Below are 17,500 nucleotides of genomic sequence, written 5' to 3' on the forward strand. Positions count from 1 at the left end.
TGGGATCAAGACAAACAAACGACCCGGATAAAAACTTTGATGTTCCCAGAAACCCTCAGACTGAGTCCAGTTCTGACAGGAAGTCACAGGTTTGAGCTCCGGCTCACTTCCTGTTTCGGTGTTTATTGGTCTAATCAGCTCCTGTCCACTGGTACCGGAACCACCAGAACCACCGGAACCACCAGAACCATCAGAACCAGTCCCTCTGGTCCCCAGAACAAGCTGAGCCCAAACCAACCATCTGCATGGCGGACGGCTCCACAGGCTGGACGGGCCCCGGATCTGAACTTTGACCTTCCATGTGGGTCGGGAACCACGGCAACCAGACTGAAGACGGCGGTCCAAGGAGAGGAAGAGCAGGAACCGGGCGGCCCGGAACCCGACCCAGACCGACATGTAAACAGAACCATCAGAACCTGAACTCTTCTACAGCCCATGATGGATGAAGGTGAAAGGTCAAGGCAGAAGTTCTGGTCAGAGGAAGATCAGAACTCTGCAGTCCGTTTGTTCCGCTCAGACGGGTCGGAACCATCCGTCGTCAGAATCAGAGTCTTCATCTGGTCCAACATTCGGACCTTAAAAAACTTCAGTCCTGATTTCCCAGAACGTGATCCGGGTCGGTCCAGACCGACGGGCTGGCAGAACCGGCGCCGGTGATCCGACCCCGTGAGCGGAACCTAAACCGGGTCGCTGCCCTCCCTGAAGTAGGCCTGCTCCCACACCACGCTGCCCCACTGGCAGAAGAAGCCCCACAGGTTGCGGGCGGCGCCGCGGTCGAACGGGTTCTGGTCGGCGCCGCAGTGTTTGAGGTAGGAGATGCGGTGGCGCGACATGAACTCCCAGGTGGTGGCGTTCATGGACACCAGGTAGAGGTGCGACCCGAGCAGCAGCAGCACCACCAGCGCCAGCGGCGCCAGCAGCCCGCACACCGCCAGCAGCACGCCGTTGGAGCGCAGCCACGGCGACCAGGAGGGGGCGTGGCCCAGGCCCGTCCTGAGGAGACACGGCCGTCAGCTCCCCGACCTCCGACCCGGGGCGGGGCGGGGGAGCGCGTACTCACCAGGCGACGCGGAGCCCCCACAGCAGCACCAGCAGCTGCAGCGCCAAGTAGAGGATGAACCAGCGGTGGTTCCGCTCGCCGACGCAGTTCTCGATCCACGGGCAGTGATGGTCGTAGCGCCGCACGCAGTGCTGACACGTCTGGCAATGCTTGGACCTCATTGGCTGCTGCTCCAGACACACAAACACCATCATCATCATCATCATCCTCCAAGTTTCATTCTTTGGACCCATCATAACTTCATCAACATCTAAAATATGTTTAAGTTTCTTTTACTGAATCTGTAAAATGAAACTCCTGAAGTTTTTTATTTCAATAATGTTTTTCTCAGTTTCAGCTGCTTTGCATCACTTTATTATTTTAAATAGAAGTTAAAACTGATACAGCTTCTGGTCAGTAAATGAATGCAGGTGGTACTGATGCTGGTTCTGGTTCTGCTGGAGCTTTCTTCCTGTTAAAGGGAGCTTTTCCTCTCCGCTGTCGCCCCCTGCTGGTCACCGATCTGCTGTTTCCTTTCAACCAGTGTGAATAATAAACTGAACAGAGAACTGAATCTGGACTGAACTGATTCTGGTTCAGATCAGATCCAGTTGGTCTGAACCTCAGAGGACAGCTGAAGGTTTTCCTGGTTGGGATGTTTGTCGGTACCTGCAGCAGGCAGCGGCCGCAGCGGCGCTGACGCAGCCACTTGGTGCTGGACGGGATCATATCCTGCTGCTCCTCCGTTCCTCCCAGAGTGAACTGGAACACACAGAGCCCACATCATGACACCGCCACCACCGCACTCCAACACACAGACACAACCAGAGGAGACTTTATGACCTGCAGTTTATTAACAGACACTATAAATTATTTATAATAAATAAATATAAATGTATCGTCGTCTCAATAAATGTAAATTAATGATGTTAAATTAAAAACTAAACTTACAGTATTTTCAGGTTTTGCTGTTTCTCCATTATTTGTTCCATGAGAGCATCAATAAATATCAGAGGTGTCCTGACAGAAGCCTGATTAGAATGGAATGTTTGTCAGTTCATAAATGTTATAAAATATTTCTCAACATATTTTCTCAGTCTGGATCGTCCAGCTCTGGTTTGTATCATGTAACTGCTGTGACAGAACCGCTGGTTCTGTTGGATCGGTTCGATCCAGAACATCCCCAAAGTCTGGAGACGCTCGAATGTCTCGAGCCCGAATGTCCCGGAAATAACCCGAGGTTAAAGTTCAACTGGGTTCACCACTTTCAGCAGAAAGGCTCCCAGACCTGCGTGGTTCCGACCCAGACCACTTCCGGCTCACCTGCAGGTCGCTGTCCTCAGTCAGAATGAATCCCGGATCCATGAGCGACACCGCGAAGTACAGCAGAACCGACACCAGAACCAGCAGGACGAACAGAACCGGCTGCAGCAGCTGGCCCGTTTCCTCCTGCTTCCTCAGCTCTGCCGGGGAAACAAGAGAGTCCTGACCTGGAAAACCTGGAACTCCTGGAAAACCTGGAAAACCACGGACGGACTCACCTGTGTCATACAGGAAGAGGATGAGCGTGATGATCCAGGTCAGAACCACGTGGGCCGTCCTCACCAGGAATCCCGAACCGAACACATTCTTGAACATCGCTAGCATTCCAGAACCGGCATGCTAACAGGCGCTGCGGGATGCGAACAGCTCGGGAAGGACCCGGGCGGAACTCAGTCAGAACCCCAGAACAGTTCTACTGGACCGGGTCGGGTTAAATGAACTAACCCCGAACAGAAATCAGTCGAAACCCGCGTCTGAATCCGTGTTTCGGACCAGCGGTCCGCTAGCATTCCGCCGCTCAGCGGGTTGTTGTCGTCCTGAACGCACACAGCTCTGATTGGTCGACAGTTGACACGTGACAGAGCAGGAGCCTGAGACAACTGCAGCCGAAGCCGCCATCTTGCTCAGGGGATCAGACCCTATAGTTCACTTTATTTAATTTTCGTTTTCTTTACAATTTTCCCTTTTTGTACTATTTCAGTTCATTATTTTGAATTTTACTGTAAATTAGTTAAGTTTTACAAATTTTGTTTTAATGTGTTGAAGTTTATTCGGTGGTTTGCCATTTTTGCTTTCAAATGATTTTAGTTTTATGCTTTTTTCAGTTTACACCATTATATCTTTTACAGAAATGGATTTTGAATTGATTAACCAATCCGTTAATGCATTGTCTGATTCAGATTTTTACGGAGCCCCCAAAGGGACATGGGGAATTTATTTTTCTTTGCAAAACAAAAACAAACTCCCCATGTCCCTTTGGGGGCTCCGTAGATTTTAACCGTGTTTGTTGTTTTTCTGTTTAATTTGCTTATTAATTTCTTGTAATCTTGTTTGGACCCGAGGTGCTGTCCGCTCCTGGTGTGTTCGGCTCATTGCAGCAGCATCCCTGGTTTGCAATAAACGCTTCAGAATATGAGAAACATCCCCACATCATCATACCTGCACCACCGTGCTTTAAAGTGCTTTGACTTGAACTCCACGTTTGGGTTTCTGAGTCAGTTTAATAAAATTAAACAGTTTGAATCATCTTTTTATTTGTTGGTATAAAAACAGTTTGTATAAAGTCTTCAGTTGATCCCTGATTGGTTGACTGGTTCTCCAGGCCCGGTGTGTCTGTGGTTCTGATCCGATCAGGCTTGCAGCTCTGCAGCTGCTGCTCCATCCAGGATGAACGGCGTTCTGATGGTTTTCCCCTTCAGCAGCTCCAGGCCCTGGGAGCATGAGGAGTTCTGATTATTAGTTATTAATAACCAGAACCGCGTTCAGAACCAGAACGCGACGTGGTTCTGCTCCTCACCTCTCCAAAATACGACACCAGAGGAGATATCTCACATTTCAGCGCCGGACGATTCTCTGGGGACGAACTGTGGACGACAAGAATCCAACATCTACTAAACCCACAAACTGAACCTTCATGTGAGCATAGGGTCAGCGACCTCTGACCTGGGCGGCATGGGCGTGCCGATCCCCTGTTCATCCAGCAGGGCGGCGCCAGCGGCCGCTGCCCAGCGGCAGTGCTGGGCCAGCAGGGCGTTTCTGGCCGTGGTGGGCGTGTCGGCTGGCGCTCCGTCTGCGTTCTTCAGAGGGGAGAACTCGTCCTCCCTCTGGACCTCCAGAACCACGAAGTTCCTGCAGAGAAACCAGCTGGTAATCCAGATTACCAGCAGTCTGGAAACACGCCGGATTATTTGTACCTGGAAAACGGAAACACGTCAAAAACAAACTTCTCCATCTTGATCCCGTTGGGTTCGGTCGGTTTCACCTGATTCCCACAGGAGTCCACGAACGGGACTTTCTTCAGAGCCACGTGAGGCTTCAGCTGGTCCTTAAAGGTCCTGCAAGAGCCAAGGTCAGCAGAGGTCAGCAGAGGTCAGCAGACATGCCAGGTTAACGTGACGGTAATCCGTCCCGGCGGGTTTCTCACTCGACCACGTCCTGCAGGAAGCTCCTGGTGAAGAAGTGGTTGCAGATGTTTCCGGCGCTGTAGACCAGTTCTCCATCTGATCCTCGGAGCCGGGCCGTTTCGGGTCGGATCTCGCTGTACTCCACCACCTGAGGGACGCCGCCCACCCTGCAAACCACGCCCACCGGCTCGGCTGGGTGGGCCTTCGCCACCACCTGGTGGAGCAAGGCGGAGCGGTCGGCACTCGGAGCGAGCAGCAGCTAACAAGCTAATGCTGTTGTGCTAAATTCAGCCATGTTGGTTTGCGCGGCGCGCTGATGAACCGTTTTCTGCTCTCAGACTCCTGTGGTGAGTCTGAGCTGCATGAATAACTGAACTGATTGTTACAAAGTATATCGCCCCCAACTGGGTCAAATCTGCAGCTGCAAGTTACAAAAGCGCTAAGCTAAGAATGATCTGCTACTTGAGGAGGCAGCTGCAGGTCAAAGGTCAACTCAATAGCTGAATCCTCCTCTGGCTCAGATTTGTTTCCAGGTGATTCATCCAAATTAAAACTTGGAAATTAAACTGATAAACTGCAGGAACGAACTTTGACCCTAAAGATGTTTTGGGATCCAATCAATTCCATTTTTCTAATCCATTAAAATTGGACAGATTATAGTTTTAAACTTGTTGCGGTAATCGGTGTTCTGGATGTGACCTGAACCTTCGGAGCGTCAGCCAACCAAAGGAAACATCCGAACCTTGGCGCCGCAGTCGGCTCCTTTGGCCACACAGAAGCCAACGAACAGCGGGTCGGCCATCTTGACCAGGATGTTGTCCACGCAGTAGACGTGGACGAACTCCACTCCTCTGCGCTCCATGTCCTCCAGGACGCCGTTGTCCTCCAGCGCCTGGTACAGCCGCCGTTACCGTCTGACACAGAGGTCACACAGGTCACCGAGGGTCGTCATGGATCTGCTGCGTTTGCTGACCAAACCCACCTGGCGCCATGGCAACCTTCCCTTTGCCCTCCAGGATGACCTTCCCGTCAAAGGTCACGGCTGGGATCATGCGCTGCTCGAACATGAGGATGTTGGAGGGCTGCAGGCCGAAGTGAGCGTTGTCCTGGAAGAAGGTCTTTGTGGGCTCCAGGGTGAACTCACTGGTCATGATGTACCTGCACAGGTGAGGAGGAGACGGCCTCATATTCCACAATCAATCTGCACGCTGCTGGTTGGGGTTTCTGAAATGTTTTTAGGTTTTTAGGCCTAAAATGTGAAACTTTTCTAACTCAAAGTTAAAAAAATTGACTTTATGAGCTCAGAAGATTTCAAAGTAATTTCTGAGTTTTCTTTTGGATCTCAAAAATCTCATCTAGTTTTTTATTTTAGTTTAGAAAATTTCTTAGATGAGCTCAAATTTTCTGAGTTTTTATATTGCGGTATATTTATTCATTTTTCTGTCTGTAGCGTAAAGTTGAAGGTTTCAGATGCTTCCTCCTCCCAGTGGGGTGAAGTTCTCCTCCCTGTTGGCCCAAAGCGTCCCGGCGGTTCTGCTCTCACCAGGGAACGGTGCATTTGGACCCCAGTCGGCTCTCCGCCAGCTCCTGGATCTTCAGGATCCGCTCGGCTTGGATCTGGTACAGCGTCTTCCCGCTCGGCAGCCCGACGTCGAACATCCCTTTGGGGTAGCTGACCCCGAGCCGTGTGCCCTGACCTCCGGCCAGGAGCAGAACCGCGACGCGGCTCCTGGAGATCTGCAGGAATCCTGATCAGAAAGGAAACTTTCAACAGTTACATTCATTGTATCGACATTTTCAGCTGTAGCAGGAATTTTTTCCAACTTTTTAACCATTTCTGATGTCCATATGTTGAATATGTGGTGATGCCTCAGGGCTTTATAAGCCCAACAGTTCGGTTTCCAGAATGTTTCTGATCAAACTAGCAGAAAACAGACTTTTTTATTCTGAATACTGTAAAACTGAACATGCTGGGAATTGAACCAGCAACCTTCCGATCAGCCATCTTTCTACCTGAATATTGCTGACATTTCTCCAGGCACCAAGCTGAAGTGCTCCCTCTACCGCACAATATGCAACACTACATGCTGACGTCACACTACTTTCTGAAGCGTGATTGGATGATGCAGTTTGTGTTTTTACAGGTTCTGAGATGAAACCTGGTCCAAAGATGGAGTTAGCAGTTAATCATTAGTGCGCATGCGCACTCACTAACCATAACTAAACAGTCTGCAGAGATTCTCTGAACTATCGCGAGAAAACACGGAGTTAAAGCCCCAGCGGCTGTAACCTCGCTGTGGTTCTGGTACCTTCACGCTCCCATCCGGACAGACAGTCCGGGTCGCTCCTCCTCACGCTGCCCATACTCTCCGGGGGAACCGGCTCCAGGTTCGGCTCCAGGTCCCGGTCCGGTGCGCAGGCCGCCTGTGCGGCGGCCGCCGCCTGTGCGGCCGCGCGGCAGTGCTCCTCCAGCCGCGGCAGGTCCAGCTGGGCCAGCTCCCGCAGGAACACCTCCTGCTGCTCCGAACCGAGCTCCGGCCAGAACCGCAGGACGTGGGCCTGGCCCGAGCCTTCCAGAGCGGTTCGGATCTGCTGCAGGGACGGCATGTCTGGAGCGGTTTCTGGTTCTGGTTCCGCAGCGCAGTCAGGAAGTGACGCCTGGCGGCTGAGCGGCTCGTGACTGAAGGCAGACATGATTCCAGAACCGGAAACCGCAGAGCAGCTTGATCCTCATGACGTCACAGAGACCCTCTATTCATGTGTACCTTAAACCGGAACCAATCGGAACCAGGATGAAATCCATCCGACTATGAACCAAAACCGGATCCTCAGCAGAAACTAAAATATTATTTAAAAACTTCAGATTTATTATCCGTCAGTCAGATATAGATCTATAACACACAGAGTGCAACATTCCAGCCTTTATTCTGATGGTTCTGGTGGGTCAGATGGTTCTGGTGGGTCAGATAATGAAAACATTCAGAGTTTCAGTTTTCAGCAGAACCTTCTGGTTCGGTCCAAACAATCAGTGTCATCATGATCAGCCAAACCAATAAATACTGAAATAAATAAAAGAAACCAGATGGGGATCCGGCCGGTTCGGTTCGGCCCGGCCCGTTCGGATCCGGCCGGTTCGGCCTGGCCCGTTCGGATCCGGCCGGTTCGGTTCGGCCCGGTCTGTTCGGATCCGGCCGGTCCGGTCCGGTAGGGAATCGGATCTGTGAGTTGAGTGTTTCTGGTTTCTATGATCAGGACAGTTTCTCAGTTTTTCCCATGGAACTTGAACGCCTCATGCTGTGATCATGTGACCGGAAATGACAGAATGGTTGCCATGGTGACGGAGTCAAAGTATCCTCGTGGCGCCGCTGAGGTTCTGCCGACCCAACCCGACCCTCTGGTTCTGATCAGGGTCAAGTTCTGGAGGGAATCCATCCCGCTCATATGGTACCGGGCGGTTCTGGTTCTGATCTAGAACCTCAGACCCAGAGTAGCTGAGACAGTCCATCAGAACCAGGACCGGTTCACAATGATCCAGAACCACAGAAAACCGGGTGATCGGTCCGATCCGATCCGGTTCACCTGGACTGGACCCCCAGCGACCTCTTGAGGTGTTCGTAGACGACGTAGCTGATGCTGACGGACGGGACGACCTTCATGAAGTTGGGGGCGAGGCCCCGATAGAGGCCGAGCGCGCCCTCCGTCCGGACGATGAGCCGGAACAGCGCCGACATGGAGAGCTGGGGGCCGGCCTGCAGCGAGGCTGGGGAGACAGAGGGGCAGCGAACGCATCACACAGAGGGCAGCGAACACATCACAGAGGGGCAGCGAACACATCACAGAGGGGCAGCGAACGCATCACAAAGAGGGCAGTGAACACATCACAGAGGGCAGTGAACACATCACAGAGGGGCAGCGAACGCATCACAGAGGGCAGCAAACGCATCACAGAGGGCAGCAAACGCATCACAAAGAGGGCAGCGAACGCATCACAAAGAGGGCAGTGAACACATCACAGAGGGCAGCAAACGCATCACAGAGGGCAGTGAACACATCACACAGAGGGCAGTGAACACATCACAGAGGGCAGTGAACGCATCACAGAGGGCAGCGAACGCATCACACAGAGGGCAGCGAACACATCACAGAGGGCAGCGAACACATCACAGAGGGCAGCGAACGCATCACAGAGGGCAGCGAACGCATCACAGAGGGGCAGCGAACACATCACAGAGGGGCAGCGAACACATCACAGAGGGGCAGCGAACGCATCACAAAGAGGGCAGCGAACACATCACAGAGGGCAGCAAACGCATCACAAAGAGGGCAGTGAACACATCACAGAGGGCAGCAAACGCATCACAGAGGGCAGCGAACGCATCACAGAGGGCAGCAAACGCATCACAGAGGGCAGTGAACACATCACAGAGGGCAGCAAACGCATCACAGAGGGCAGCGAACACATCACAAAGAGGGCAGCAAACGCATCACACAGAGGGCAGTGAACACATCACAGAGGGGCAGCGAACGCATCACAAAGAGGGCAGCAAACGCATCACACAGAGGGCAGCGAACACATCACAGAGGGCAGCAAACGCATCACAGAGGGCAGCGAACACATCACAGAGGGCAGTGAACACATCACAGAGGGCAGCAAACGCATCACAGAGGGCAGCGAACACATCACAGAGGGCAGTGAACAAATCACAGAGGGCAGCAAACGCATCACACAGAGGGCAGCGAACACATCACAGAGGGCAGCAAACGCATCACAGAGGGCAGTGAACAAATCACAGAGGGCAGCAAACGCATCACACAGAAGCTGTTTCCTGTCTTTTACTTTGTCTAATTTGCTCAGTCAGAACCACAGACATGAACCGGGTCGGTGAACCGGGTCGGCTCAGCAGAGGAAACTTCTCTTTTCTGGGGTTAGAATCAAAGATGTTATAGAATCACACATTGGACCCAGCCAGTCCAGAACCAGAACATCTTACGTTTAAATTATTTTCTACTCGCTTCAGTTACAATATTTGATGTTTAATGGGATTATTTTCTGTTTCTAATTAAAGAAATGTTCAATTTGTTCAGATAGTTTCCGTCAGAAGACATTCAGTCAGATTTAAAGCTGCAGATCTGCTTCTGGCCCGGTCCAGTCCTGGTTCTGGTCCTGTTGGGTCTAAGATGGGGAAAGCCAAGATGTCTAATATTAAAGGCTTCATTTATCACTGAATCAGACCTGAAACCAATAGACCATCACAAATCTCTTGACCTCTAAATGACCTTGACCCCGTGTTGACGACCTCTAGAGATCAACAACAAACCACTTCCTGTGACTGCTGGTTCTGATGGTCCAATCGGGCCCGTTTGGTTCTTACAGGAGCAACAGCTAAGAAACAGGTTGGAGTTCTAAATGACAGGAGCGGTTCTGATGAGTCGGACCTTGCGCCTGCATCCGGGTCCGGACCAGCGCCAGCGGGTAACTGGCCAGCTGCCCGCAGGTGCTGGAGGTGTGCCACAGGCCAGCAGCACAAAGACTCCCGGGTCGGCGCTGTCCGTGGCGAAGCGCTGCAGCCAGGAGTTCTTCAGGGTCTGAGGAGAGAGAAACGGGTCAGACCGGTACCGCGGGCCGGACGCGCGGTACCGGTCCACTCACCTCGTAGACGGCCAGGTCGATGCCGGCGTACGGGATGATGCCAGCATGTTGGGGACGTAGCCCTTGTAGAACGCCGCCACGCCCTCCTTCTGCAGGATGTGTTTGGCGCAGTCCAGGATCCCAGAGTACTGACCCGTCTTCCTCAGCGCCAACCGGGTCTTCAGAACCTGAGGGGACAGGCACCAATCAGACATTTCACTCTGCAAGGGGGATGCAGCGTAGAGAACCGAGACTGTGGAAACGTCACAGTGGAAGGCGACAGCAGCAGCCGCCCCGGCAGGACGCCCCTCACCTCCATGGGGTAGATGCTGCTCTGGGCGATCGCCCCAGCCAGAGATCCCGACACGAACCTCTCCGAGATTCCCAGGGTCTCCTGGTTGCTGCCGATGAGCCGTTTAATCTGAGAGACGGCAGATCAGATTCAGTCAGCAGGAACGACCCGGTTCTGGCCTGGTTCTGGCCCGGGTCTCACCTGCTCGTAGGCCATGAACTTGATGGCGGACTCCGGACCGATTTTGATCACGTTGATGCCGTTTCCTCTCCACAGCGAGCGGACGCCGCCCTCGCGGATCATCTGCAGGAAGCCGCTGCCGATGCGCATGCTGTTGGTTTTGGAGGCGTGGACCTGAGGGAGCCGGGCGTTTTATTCACCATCAGTAATTATGGTCAGTCATAAAAATGCTACTTGTATCCAACAAATAAAGAAATCTGACTTCCAGATTTAATGCCCTGAAGTTGGGTCTCTGCCTCTTTAAAACTGCTGGTGTTTTTGAAGCTCCGCCTCCAGGAAGTCATCCAACATGGCTTCTCGATTAACCCTTTAACCCTAACACTCAGCGGTTCCTGCAGCTGTTTGCTAATTGCTGCTGGCTAGTCTGAAGGAGCCGAGGGGATGAGCTGTGTCTGGAGGCGGGGCTAGGTCCATGGAGATTAAAGGATTTCTCGAACATCAATAAAACTCCCGGTTTGTTTCTGATGAGGGACAGACATTGAAACGTTTTATGATACCGGCCCTTTAAGAACATTCATGACCTTGAATCAGAGTGAGTTTGATCCCTGCGGTTCAGGCTGCGACGGCATTGTACCTGCATCAGAACCTTCAGTCGGTCCAGCGGCGCCGTGCAGGTCCGGGACACGGCGCCGGCGCCTCCTCCGGCCACCAGGTGGCGCCACCACATGCCGCTCTTCTTCTCCTCCGCGGTGAACTCGTCCGGGACGATGATGCTCTCGCCAACATCCAGGATCTGTGGAGGGAGGCCTGCTGGTAACTTAGCAACAGCCAACAGGAAGTTACCGCGGCGTTACCGTGGCGTTACCGCGGCGTTACCGTGGCGTTACCGTGGCGTTACCACGGCGTTACCGTGGAGTGCTTCCAGTGCAGGATGATCTCGGGGATGTTGTCGGCCGGGTGCAGCAGGTGGTAGTCTCTCCACTCGTCCCAGTCGATGGTCATGGTGCCGTTTCTATCCATGCTGCAGGAGGAAGGACAGGTCAGTACAGAACCGGGTCAGGAAGGTTCTGACATGCACGGCCGGATCGGATCGGATCGGATCGGAGCGCCATGCTGGAACTGAAACAGAGAAGCTGCAGAACAAGCAAAAACAAAACAAGAAGCAGCTGGAGGCGATACTTACTGCAGGACTGGGGTCCAGATGAACCCCGCCCTTATTCTGGGACAGACACAGAACCACAGACCGGTTAGACAGAACCACAGATCCACAGACCCACAGAAACACAGACCGGTACCACAGGGCTCTGTGTTTGGACCGATGCTTATGACTCCGTTTTGCTGATGACACTCAGATATTTTAAATCCATAAAACCACCAGATCATCATCAGCATAACGGTGGAAATGACCTCAAACCTGCATTAAGCATTAAAACATGGATATTTCATAAACATTAAGTTATTTTTATCCACACAATAAAACAGGAATAAAACTGGGAGCCACAGACCAATAATAATAATAATAATAATAATAACAATAATAATAATAACAATAATAATAATAACAATAATAATAACAATAATAATAATAATAATAACAATAATAATAATAATAATAATATTAGTCGTCAGTGATCCATGTGACAATAATTAAATGAATAAAGCTAAAGCTAAAAAAATAAAAATAATTTGGTTGAATTTTATATAATTATAATTCATATAATTGCTCAGTTCCTCTAAACTGGGGGGCGGGGCCAGCGCTGCTATCAGCAACCTGATTGGTCGGTCTGCAGTGAAGCTGCTGTGAGGTGAACTGGACCAACTGGAACAAACTCAGATCTGAGAATAAAAACACCCTGAGACTATCTGAGACTATCTGAGATTACATGAGATTACATGAGATTACATGAGATTACATGAGATTACATGAGATTACATGAGATTGTGTGTTGCAGCCCAGAAACTCCATCTTTGGCCCAAGTGAACCACTGCTTTGACTCATTTTGTTATCAGTTACTGTAACTATCAGAACCGGCATTGACCCGGTTGGACCCGGTTCCTCTCACCTCCTCAGGATCTCCTCGGCCTGCTCCTCCGTCAGGTGGATCCCCAGATCCCGCAGCGACTGCATGATCTCCTGCGAATCGATCCGGCCTGAAACACACAGAGGCCAAAGGTCACCGCGGCGTTTCGATCCGCGACCCGGTTCCGGTCCGGTCGACCCGTCTCACCGTCGTTCTTCCTGTCCAGACTCTTGAAGACGAGCCGCAGCTTCTTCTCATGATCCCGGAGGTACTGAACGAACTCCTGGAAGTCCAGCTGGCCGTCCAGATCCTTATCGCCGGCCGACACCATGCGCTGCAGAGAGAGGGGCCAAACATGAGGGCCGGGGGCCAAACATGGAGCCGGGGGCCAAACATGGAGCCGGGGGCCAAACATGAGGGCCAGGGGCCAAACATGGAGCCGGGGGCCAAACATGAGGGCCAGGGCCAAACATGCGGGCCGAGGGCCAAACATGGAGCCGGGGGCCAAACATGGAGCCGGGGGCCAAACATGGAGCCGGGGGCCAAACATGGAGCCGAAGGCCAAACATGAGGGCCGGGGGCCAAACATGAGGGCTGGGGCCAAACATGAGGGCCGGGGGCCAAACATGAGGGCCGGGGGCCAAACATGAGGGCCGGGGGCCAAACATGGAGCCGGGGGCCAAACATGAGGGCCGGGGGCCAAACATGAGGGCTGGGGCCAAACATGAGGGCCGGGGGCCAAACATGAGGGCCGGGGGCCAAACATGAGGGCCGGGGGCCAAACATGGAGCCAGGGGCCAAACATGAGGGCCGGGGGCCAAACATGGAGCCGGGGGCCAAACATGAGGGCCGGGGGCCAAACATGGAGCCGGGGGCCAAACATGAGGGCCGGGGGCCAAACATGAGGGCCGGGGGCCAAACATGAGGGCCGGGGGCCAAACATGGAGCCAGGGGCCAAACATGAGGGCCGGGGGCCAAACATGGAGCCGGGGGCCAAACATGAGGGCCGGGGGCCAAACATGGAGCCGGGGGCCAAACATGAGGGCCGGGGGCAAACATGGAGCCAGGGGCCAAACATGAGGGCCGGGGGCCAAACATGAGGGCCGAGGGCCAAACATGGAGCCGGGGGCCAAACATGGAGCCGGGGGCCAAACATGGAGCCGGGGGCCAAACATGGTTGAACCCGTCCAACATGGGTTCCTCCCCACCTTCGCCCCGAGCTCATCAGTCATCTGGATCCATTAGAGGGAAACGGAGCCGGACTGAGCTCTGACCAGAACCAAATCGGACCTGAAAGGAACTTTAACATTCAACATTAATGTTCATCAGACTGAACAACCAGCAGCCCTCAGAGCCACCGGATCAGAACCGCTTCAGTTTTCCCAGAACTCCCAGTCACGACCGGGTCACACTGACCCAGAACCTGTGATCCTGATGGAGCTGCAGTTTCCCGGCTGGTTCTGACCCATCTGGACCCGGCTCGCATCTCTGATAATACACAATACCCTCAATTCTGCCTGTTTTCCTTCCACTAGATTTTCTGTTCAGAGCCTGAACTCAGAAGGGAAACTGGACCGGACCGAGCGATGCTGTACCTGCTGCAGGTCCGGAGGCTCCGCTGTCAGGACCAACCTGCTGGTTCTGCTGGGAGCACTGGGAGCGGCGTCCTGGCCAGAGGGGACGGGACTTCTCTGGAGGACCACCTGCAGCGTCTCGCAGCGTCCCGTGGACCGGGCCGGATCAGAACTGGCCGGGTCGGAACCGGCCGCCTCGGCGCGGCTCAGCAGAGCCAGGAGCTCCTGCAGCATCCTGGAGCGGGCCGGGTCAGATCAGAACCACATCATTTCCTGCTGCAGGACGAGAGACGCAGCGTCCCGCGATGCGTTCAGGAACATCTGGTGCTGTAGGACGGCCTGCTGCAGCGTCATCCTCTAGAACGCTGCAGCATCGCCGCAGCCCAGCCGGCCAATCGCGATCGCACACACTGCTCAGCCAATCACAGCCCGGCTCTCAGCACGGAGCAGAGGGAGGGTTTCCCCTTCGTCATCCTCCTCTTCCTCCTCCTGCTGCTGCAGTGGCTCGGACTCAGGCCAACAGAACCGTCAGCATCCAGAACCAGAACCAGAACCTCACACCGCGCTGCATGTCTGCCACTTTAACTAAGTAAAGCCGCCATTTTGAGGCAGGAAGCTGTGAAGCTCTGTAAAAACCAGCGTTTGACCCTCCATGACCCTACCCTAACCCTAACCAGTAAATATAACCTGGTGGTTTTTGCAGTGGAGTCGCCGGGAGTCCAGCGTTTGGCGGTGGAGGTTAGTGGCAGCTCTGGCTTTCCGTAGCACCGGCTCCACTCTCAGCAGGAAGCTAGCAACATGCTAACTTCCTGTCTGACAGGCGGCCAGGAAAAGGTTCCCATGAAGCCGCCTGACCAGAACCAGGCGTTCTGGACCGGAACCATGTGACCCTCGAGGGCCAATCGCCAACTGGATCCGGGCTACTGGTTCCTAACCTCTGACCTCAGTACCCGAATCCTCTGCAGAATGTTCTGGAGTTTCAGAACCGGTCGGGTTGGGTTTTCAGTTCTTGAACTGGTTTAACCAGCAGGATGTCGGTCACATGACCTGGGGTCACTGAGGGGTCACAGAGGGGTCACTGAGGGGTCAGTGGAGTTGGGCCAGGATCCAAACCCAGCAGCGAATCGCCAACAGAACGTCCTAGTCAAAGTCCAGACCCAATGGAACTGCTGTGGTCAGACCTTCAGGTCAACATGTAAACAAAGTATCCCCAGAGTTCTGATCCGTTAACCGGGTTCTGATCTGAACTTGAGGTCTGAATGTTTGGTTCGGAACCAGGACCCGAATCCTCTGGTTCCAGTTCATCTGTCCGTCTGGATCAGTTCTGGATCCAAACACCAGGAGAGGTTCTGGAGGAGAACCTTCTGGGTCCCGTGGTTCCGAGCCTGGGGGCGTGGCCCAGTTTGACATTGTTAAAGTTCGGAACTGAAGCTAAAAAAAGGTTCTGGACGAGTTTGGATCAACCGAACCGAACCCAGATAAACAGCCTGAATGCCGGAACCATGGCAGGCTGGTGACCCTTCCAACTGGACCGGATCCTTTCCCACAGTTCGGGCTCGGTTCGGTGGCTCTTACCCTCAGTAAGAGCCTCAGTTCGGGCTCGGTTCGGTGGCTCTTACCCTCAGTTCGGGCTCGGTTCGGTGGCTCTTACCCTCAGTTCGGGCTCGGTTCGGTGGACCCCCAGCCTCCTCAGCCCGATGCTCAGGTCGTTCACGCAGATCCCTCCGTCCCGGTTCACGTCCAGGATCTCGAACAGAACCTTCAGCCGGTGCTCCTGCTCCGGACCGCCACACACGTCGCACGCATGGTCCGGGATGTCCGAACCGGGCCGGGAGTCCGAACCGGGCCGGGAGACCGGGGTCCCCCCGCCCGGGTCCACGCCCGCGTGGGTCTCCGCGGACCGGCACTGGCAGAACAGCCCGGCGACCAGGCGGCTCCCCTGCGGCTGGATCATGAAGTTCCGGATGAACCGGGCCGAACCGAACCGGACCGATGGACGCGCTAGCACCACGTCACGTGTCCCTCCATCCGCTCCAGAACAATCCCAGTTCAGCTTCCACAGTATGAACCGAACCGTCCTTCTGACCCGGATCTGCCTCCCACAATTCCCAAGCAGATCCTGTTCGGTTCTGGTCCGGTTCTCAGAACGGTTCCACGGTGGACCGAACCCGATAAAAGCGGTCCGTTAACGGGATTCCAGTCCGGACCGTCAGCGCCTCCAGCGGCCGAGAAAACCCGTTTACCCAGTTCAGACAGAGCAGAATGTCCGCTGGGTCCCAAATCAACCCAGAACCATCCGAACCCGGATCAGGTTCTGCAAGGTTTCCATTAAAATGGATGATTCTACCGCTACTTGAGCGTCCGCGGACTGCGCCAAACCGGCTTCTACTATACTCTCGCAGTCTACCGCGAGATTACCTCAGAAATACACATTGACTGTGGGAATTCCAGCTCCAGACTGGGATCCAGATCATTTGGCTTCACTGAGCGGTTTTTCCAGCCACCACACGGATCTACTTTTATTGTCATTTAACCGAAACACCAAAATAAAAACGAAGAAATGCAGTAAAACAAAATTCTGGTGGATTATCTTAGTAAATCTGAAAACAGAAACACAATTCATTTAAAACCTAGCTGTGATGCTAGCAGTATCTTACCTTTAGCAGGTTTAAGTTTTTACATCTATGAGACCAGAACTGGACGCGTTTTCAGAGGTTCGTTTGGTTTCACACTGGACTATAATCATAAAACAGAAATACAAACATTGAACCACCGTTATATGACATTATTAGCAGCAGAAAGCGAAGGAAGACGAAGAGCTGGCATATTGAGCCGGATCAATGGACTGGTGGGGAATAAAGGACAAGCTGAACGGAACCGGTAAGAATGGATCTGAGGTCTGAATCATGTGGACTGAGGCGTTCAGGGACCTCTGACAGGGTGGAATGGTTCCTGAACTGTTCAGTCTGGTGATGAACGCTAGTTTTTATTCCTCACGGATTTTCCTCTCACTTCCCGGCATGTCAGCTGATGTTCAGGAAGTTTGTTCTATCTGCCTGGTTGATCATAAAGGATGACCTCGTCAGGAAATATTCGGTTAATCTTTGTTTTATTGTTTTCATATAAAAACAGTCAATATAAATGTCCAACAATTTACAAAAGAAGAGATGAAATGACCATGGTCTGCCCATGAGGGAACCACGTGATGAAGATCCTCCTCAGGACACATGAGTCTGCATGCAGAACCTCTACCGGGTCAGAACCGGGTTAAAGCAGAACCTGGAGCATCGTTTTGTTCAGGTTGGTGAGAAGCAGGAAC

At 53.2% G+C, this 17,500-nt stretch overlaps 3 protein-coding genes across 4 annotated transcripts in view; all 3 read right to left on the minus strand.

The window, feature by feature from the left end:
* Nucleotides 1-3,244, minus strand: part of LOC129354990 (palmitoyltransferase ZDHHC12-B-like) — a 3,464-nt gene extending 220 nt beyond the window's left edge. Inside the window, exons 1-5 of one of the 2 annotated variants that reach the window (XM_055024555.1) lie at nucleotides 2,581-3,244; nucleotides 2,363-2,502; nucleotides 1,709-1,801; nucleotides 1,061-1,227; nucleotides 1-993 (exon numbers count right to left, since the gene is read on the minus strand). The exon at nucleotides 1-993 is cut by the window's left edge and continues 220 nt beyond it. In XM_055024555.1, coding sequence (XP_054880530.1) covers nucleotides 678-993; nucleotides 1,061-1,227; nucleotides 1,709-1,801; nucleotides 2,363-2,502; nucleotides 2,581-2,686 — 822 coding nt within the window. In that variant the 5' untranslated portion in view covers nucleotides 2,687-3,244 and the 3' untranslated portion in view covers nucleotides 1-677. Of the gene's footprint in view, nucleotides 994-1,060; nucleotides 1,228-1,708; nucleotides 1,802-2,362 lie in introns of both variants that reach the window. The other variant, XM_055024554.1, reaches the window with a different exon arrangement.
* Nucleotides 3,245-3,562: 318 nt separating this feature from the next.
* LOC129354999 (UDP-N-acetylhexosamine pyrophosphorylase-like protein 1) lies at nucleotides 3,563-7,099 on the minus strand. The gene is given in 10 exon segments (XM_055024558.1): nucleotides 3,563-3,792; nucleotides 3,879-3,945; nucleotides 4,025-4,210; nucleotides 4,276-4,416; nucleotides 4,506-4,699; nucleotides 5,228-5,385; nucleotides 5,388-5,399; nucleotides 5,468-5,643; nucleotides 6,029-6,233; nucleotides 6,795-7,099. Coding segments are annotated over 10 exon segments (1,518 nt in total). The 5' UTR covers nucleotides 7,093-7,099; the 3' UTR covers nucleotides 3,563-3,711.
* Nucleotides 7,100-7,391: 292 nt separating this feature from the next.
* On the minus strand, nucleotides 7,392-16,564 carry LOC129355000 (calcium-binding mitochondrial carrier protein SCaMC-2-B-like). Its single transcript, XM_055024559.1, is given in 13 exon segments — nucleotides 7,392-8,245; nucleotides 9,922-9,990; nucleotides 9,993-10,071; nucleotides 10,136-10,179; nucleotides 10,182-10,302; nucleotides 10,428-10,535; nucleotides 10,608-10,760; nucleotides 11,221-11,379; nucleotides 11,496-11,607; nucleotides 11,770-11,805; nucleotides 12,650-12,737; nucleotides 12,815-12,941; nucleotides 15,833-16,564. Coding segments are annotated over 13 exon segments (1,584 nt in total). The 5' UTR covers nucleotides 16,136-16,564; the 3' UTR covers nucleotides 7,392-8,060.
* Between the last annotated feature and the right edge of the window lie 936 nt (nucleotides 16,565-17,500).

The sequence above is a fragment of the Poeciliopsis prolifica genome, unplaced genomic scaffold, assembly GCF_027474105.1.
Source record: "Poeciliopsis prolifica strain line A6 unplaced genomic scaffold, Auburn_PproV2 SCAFFOLD123, whole genome shotgun sequence".
NCBI classification, from domain to species: domain Eukaryota; kingdom Metazoa; phylum Chordata; class Actinopteri; order Cyprinodontiformes; family Poeciliidae; genus Poeciliopsis; species Poeciliopsis prolifica.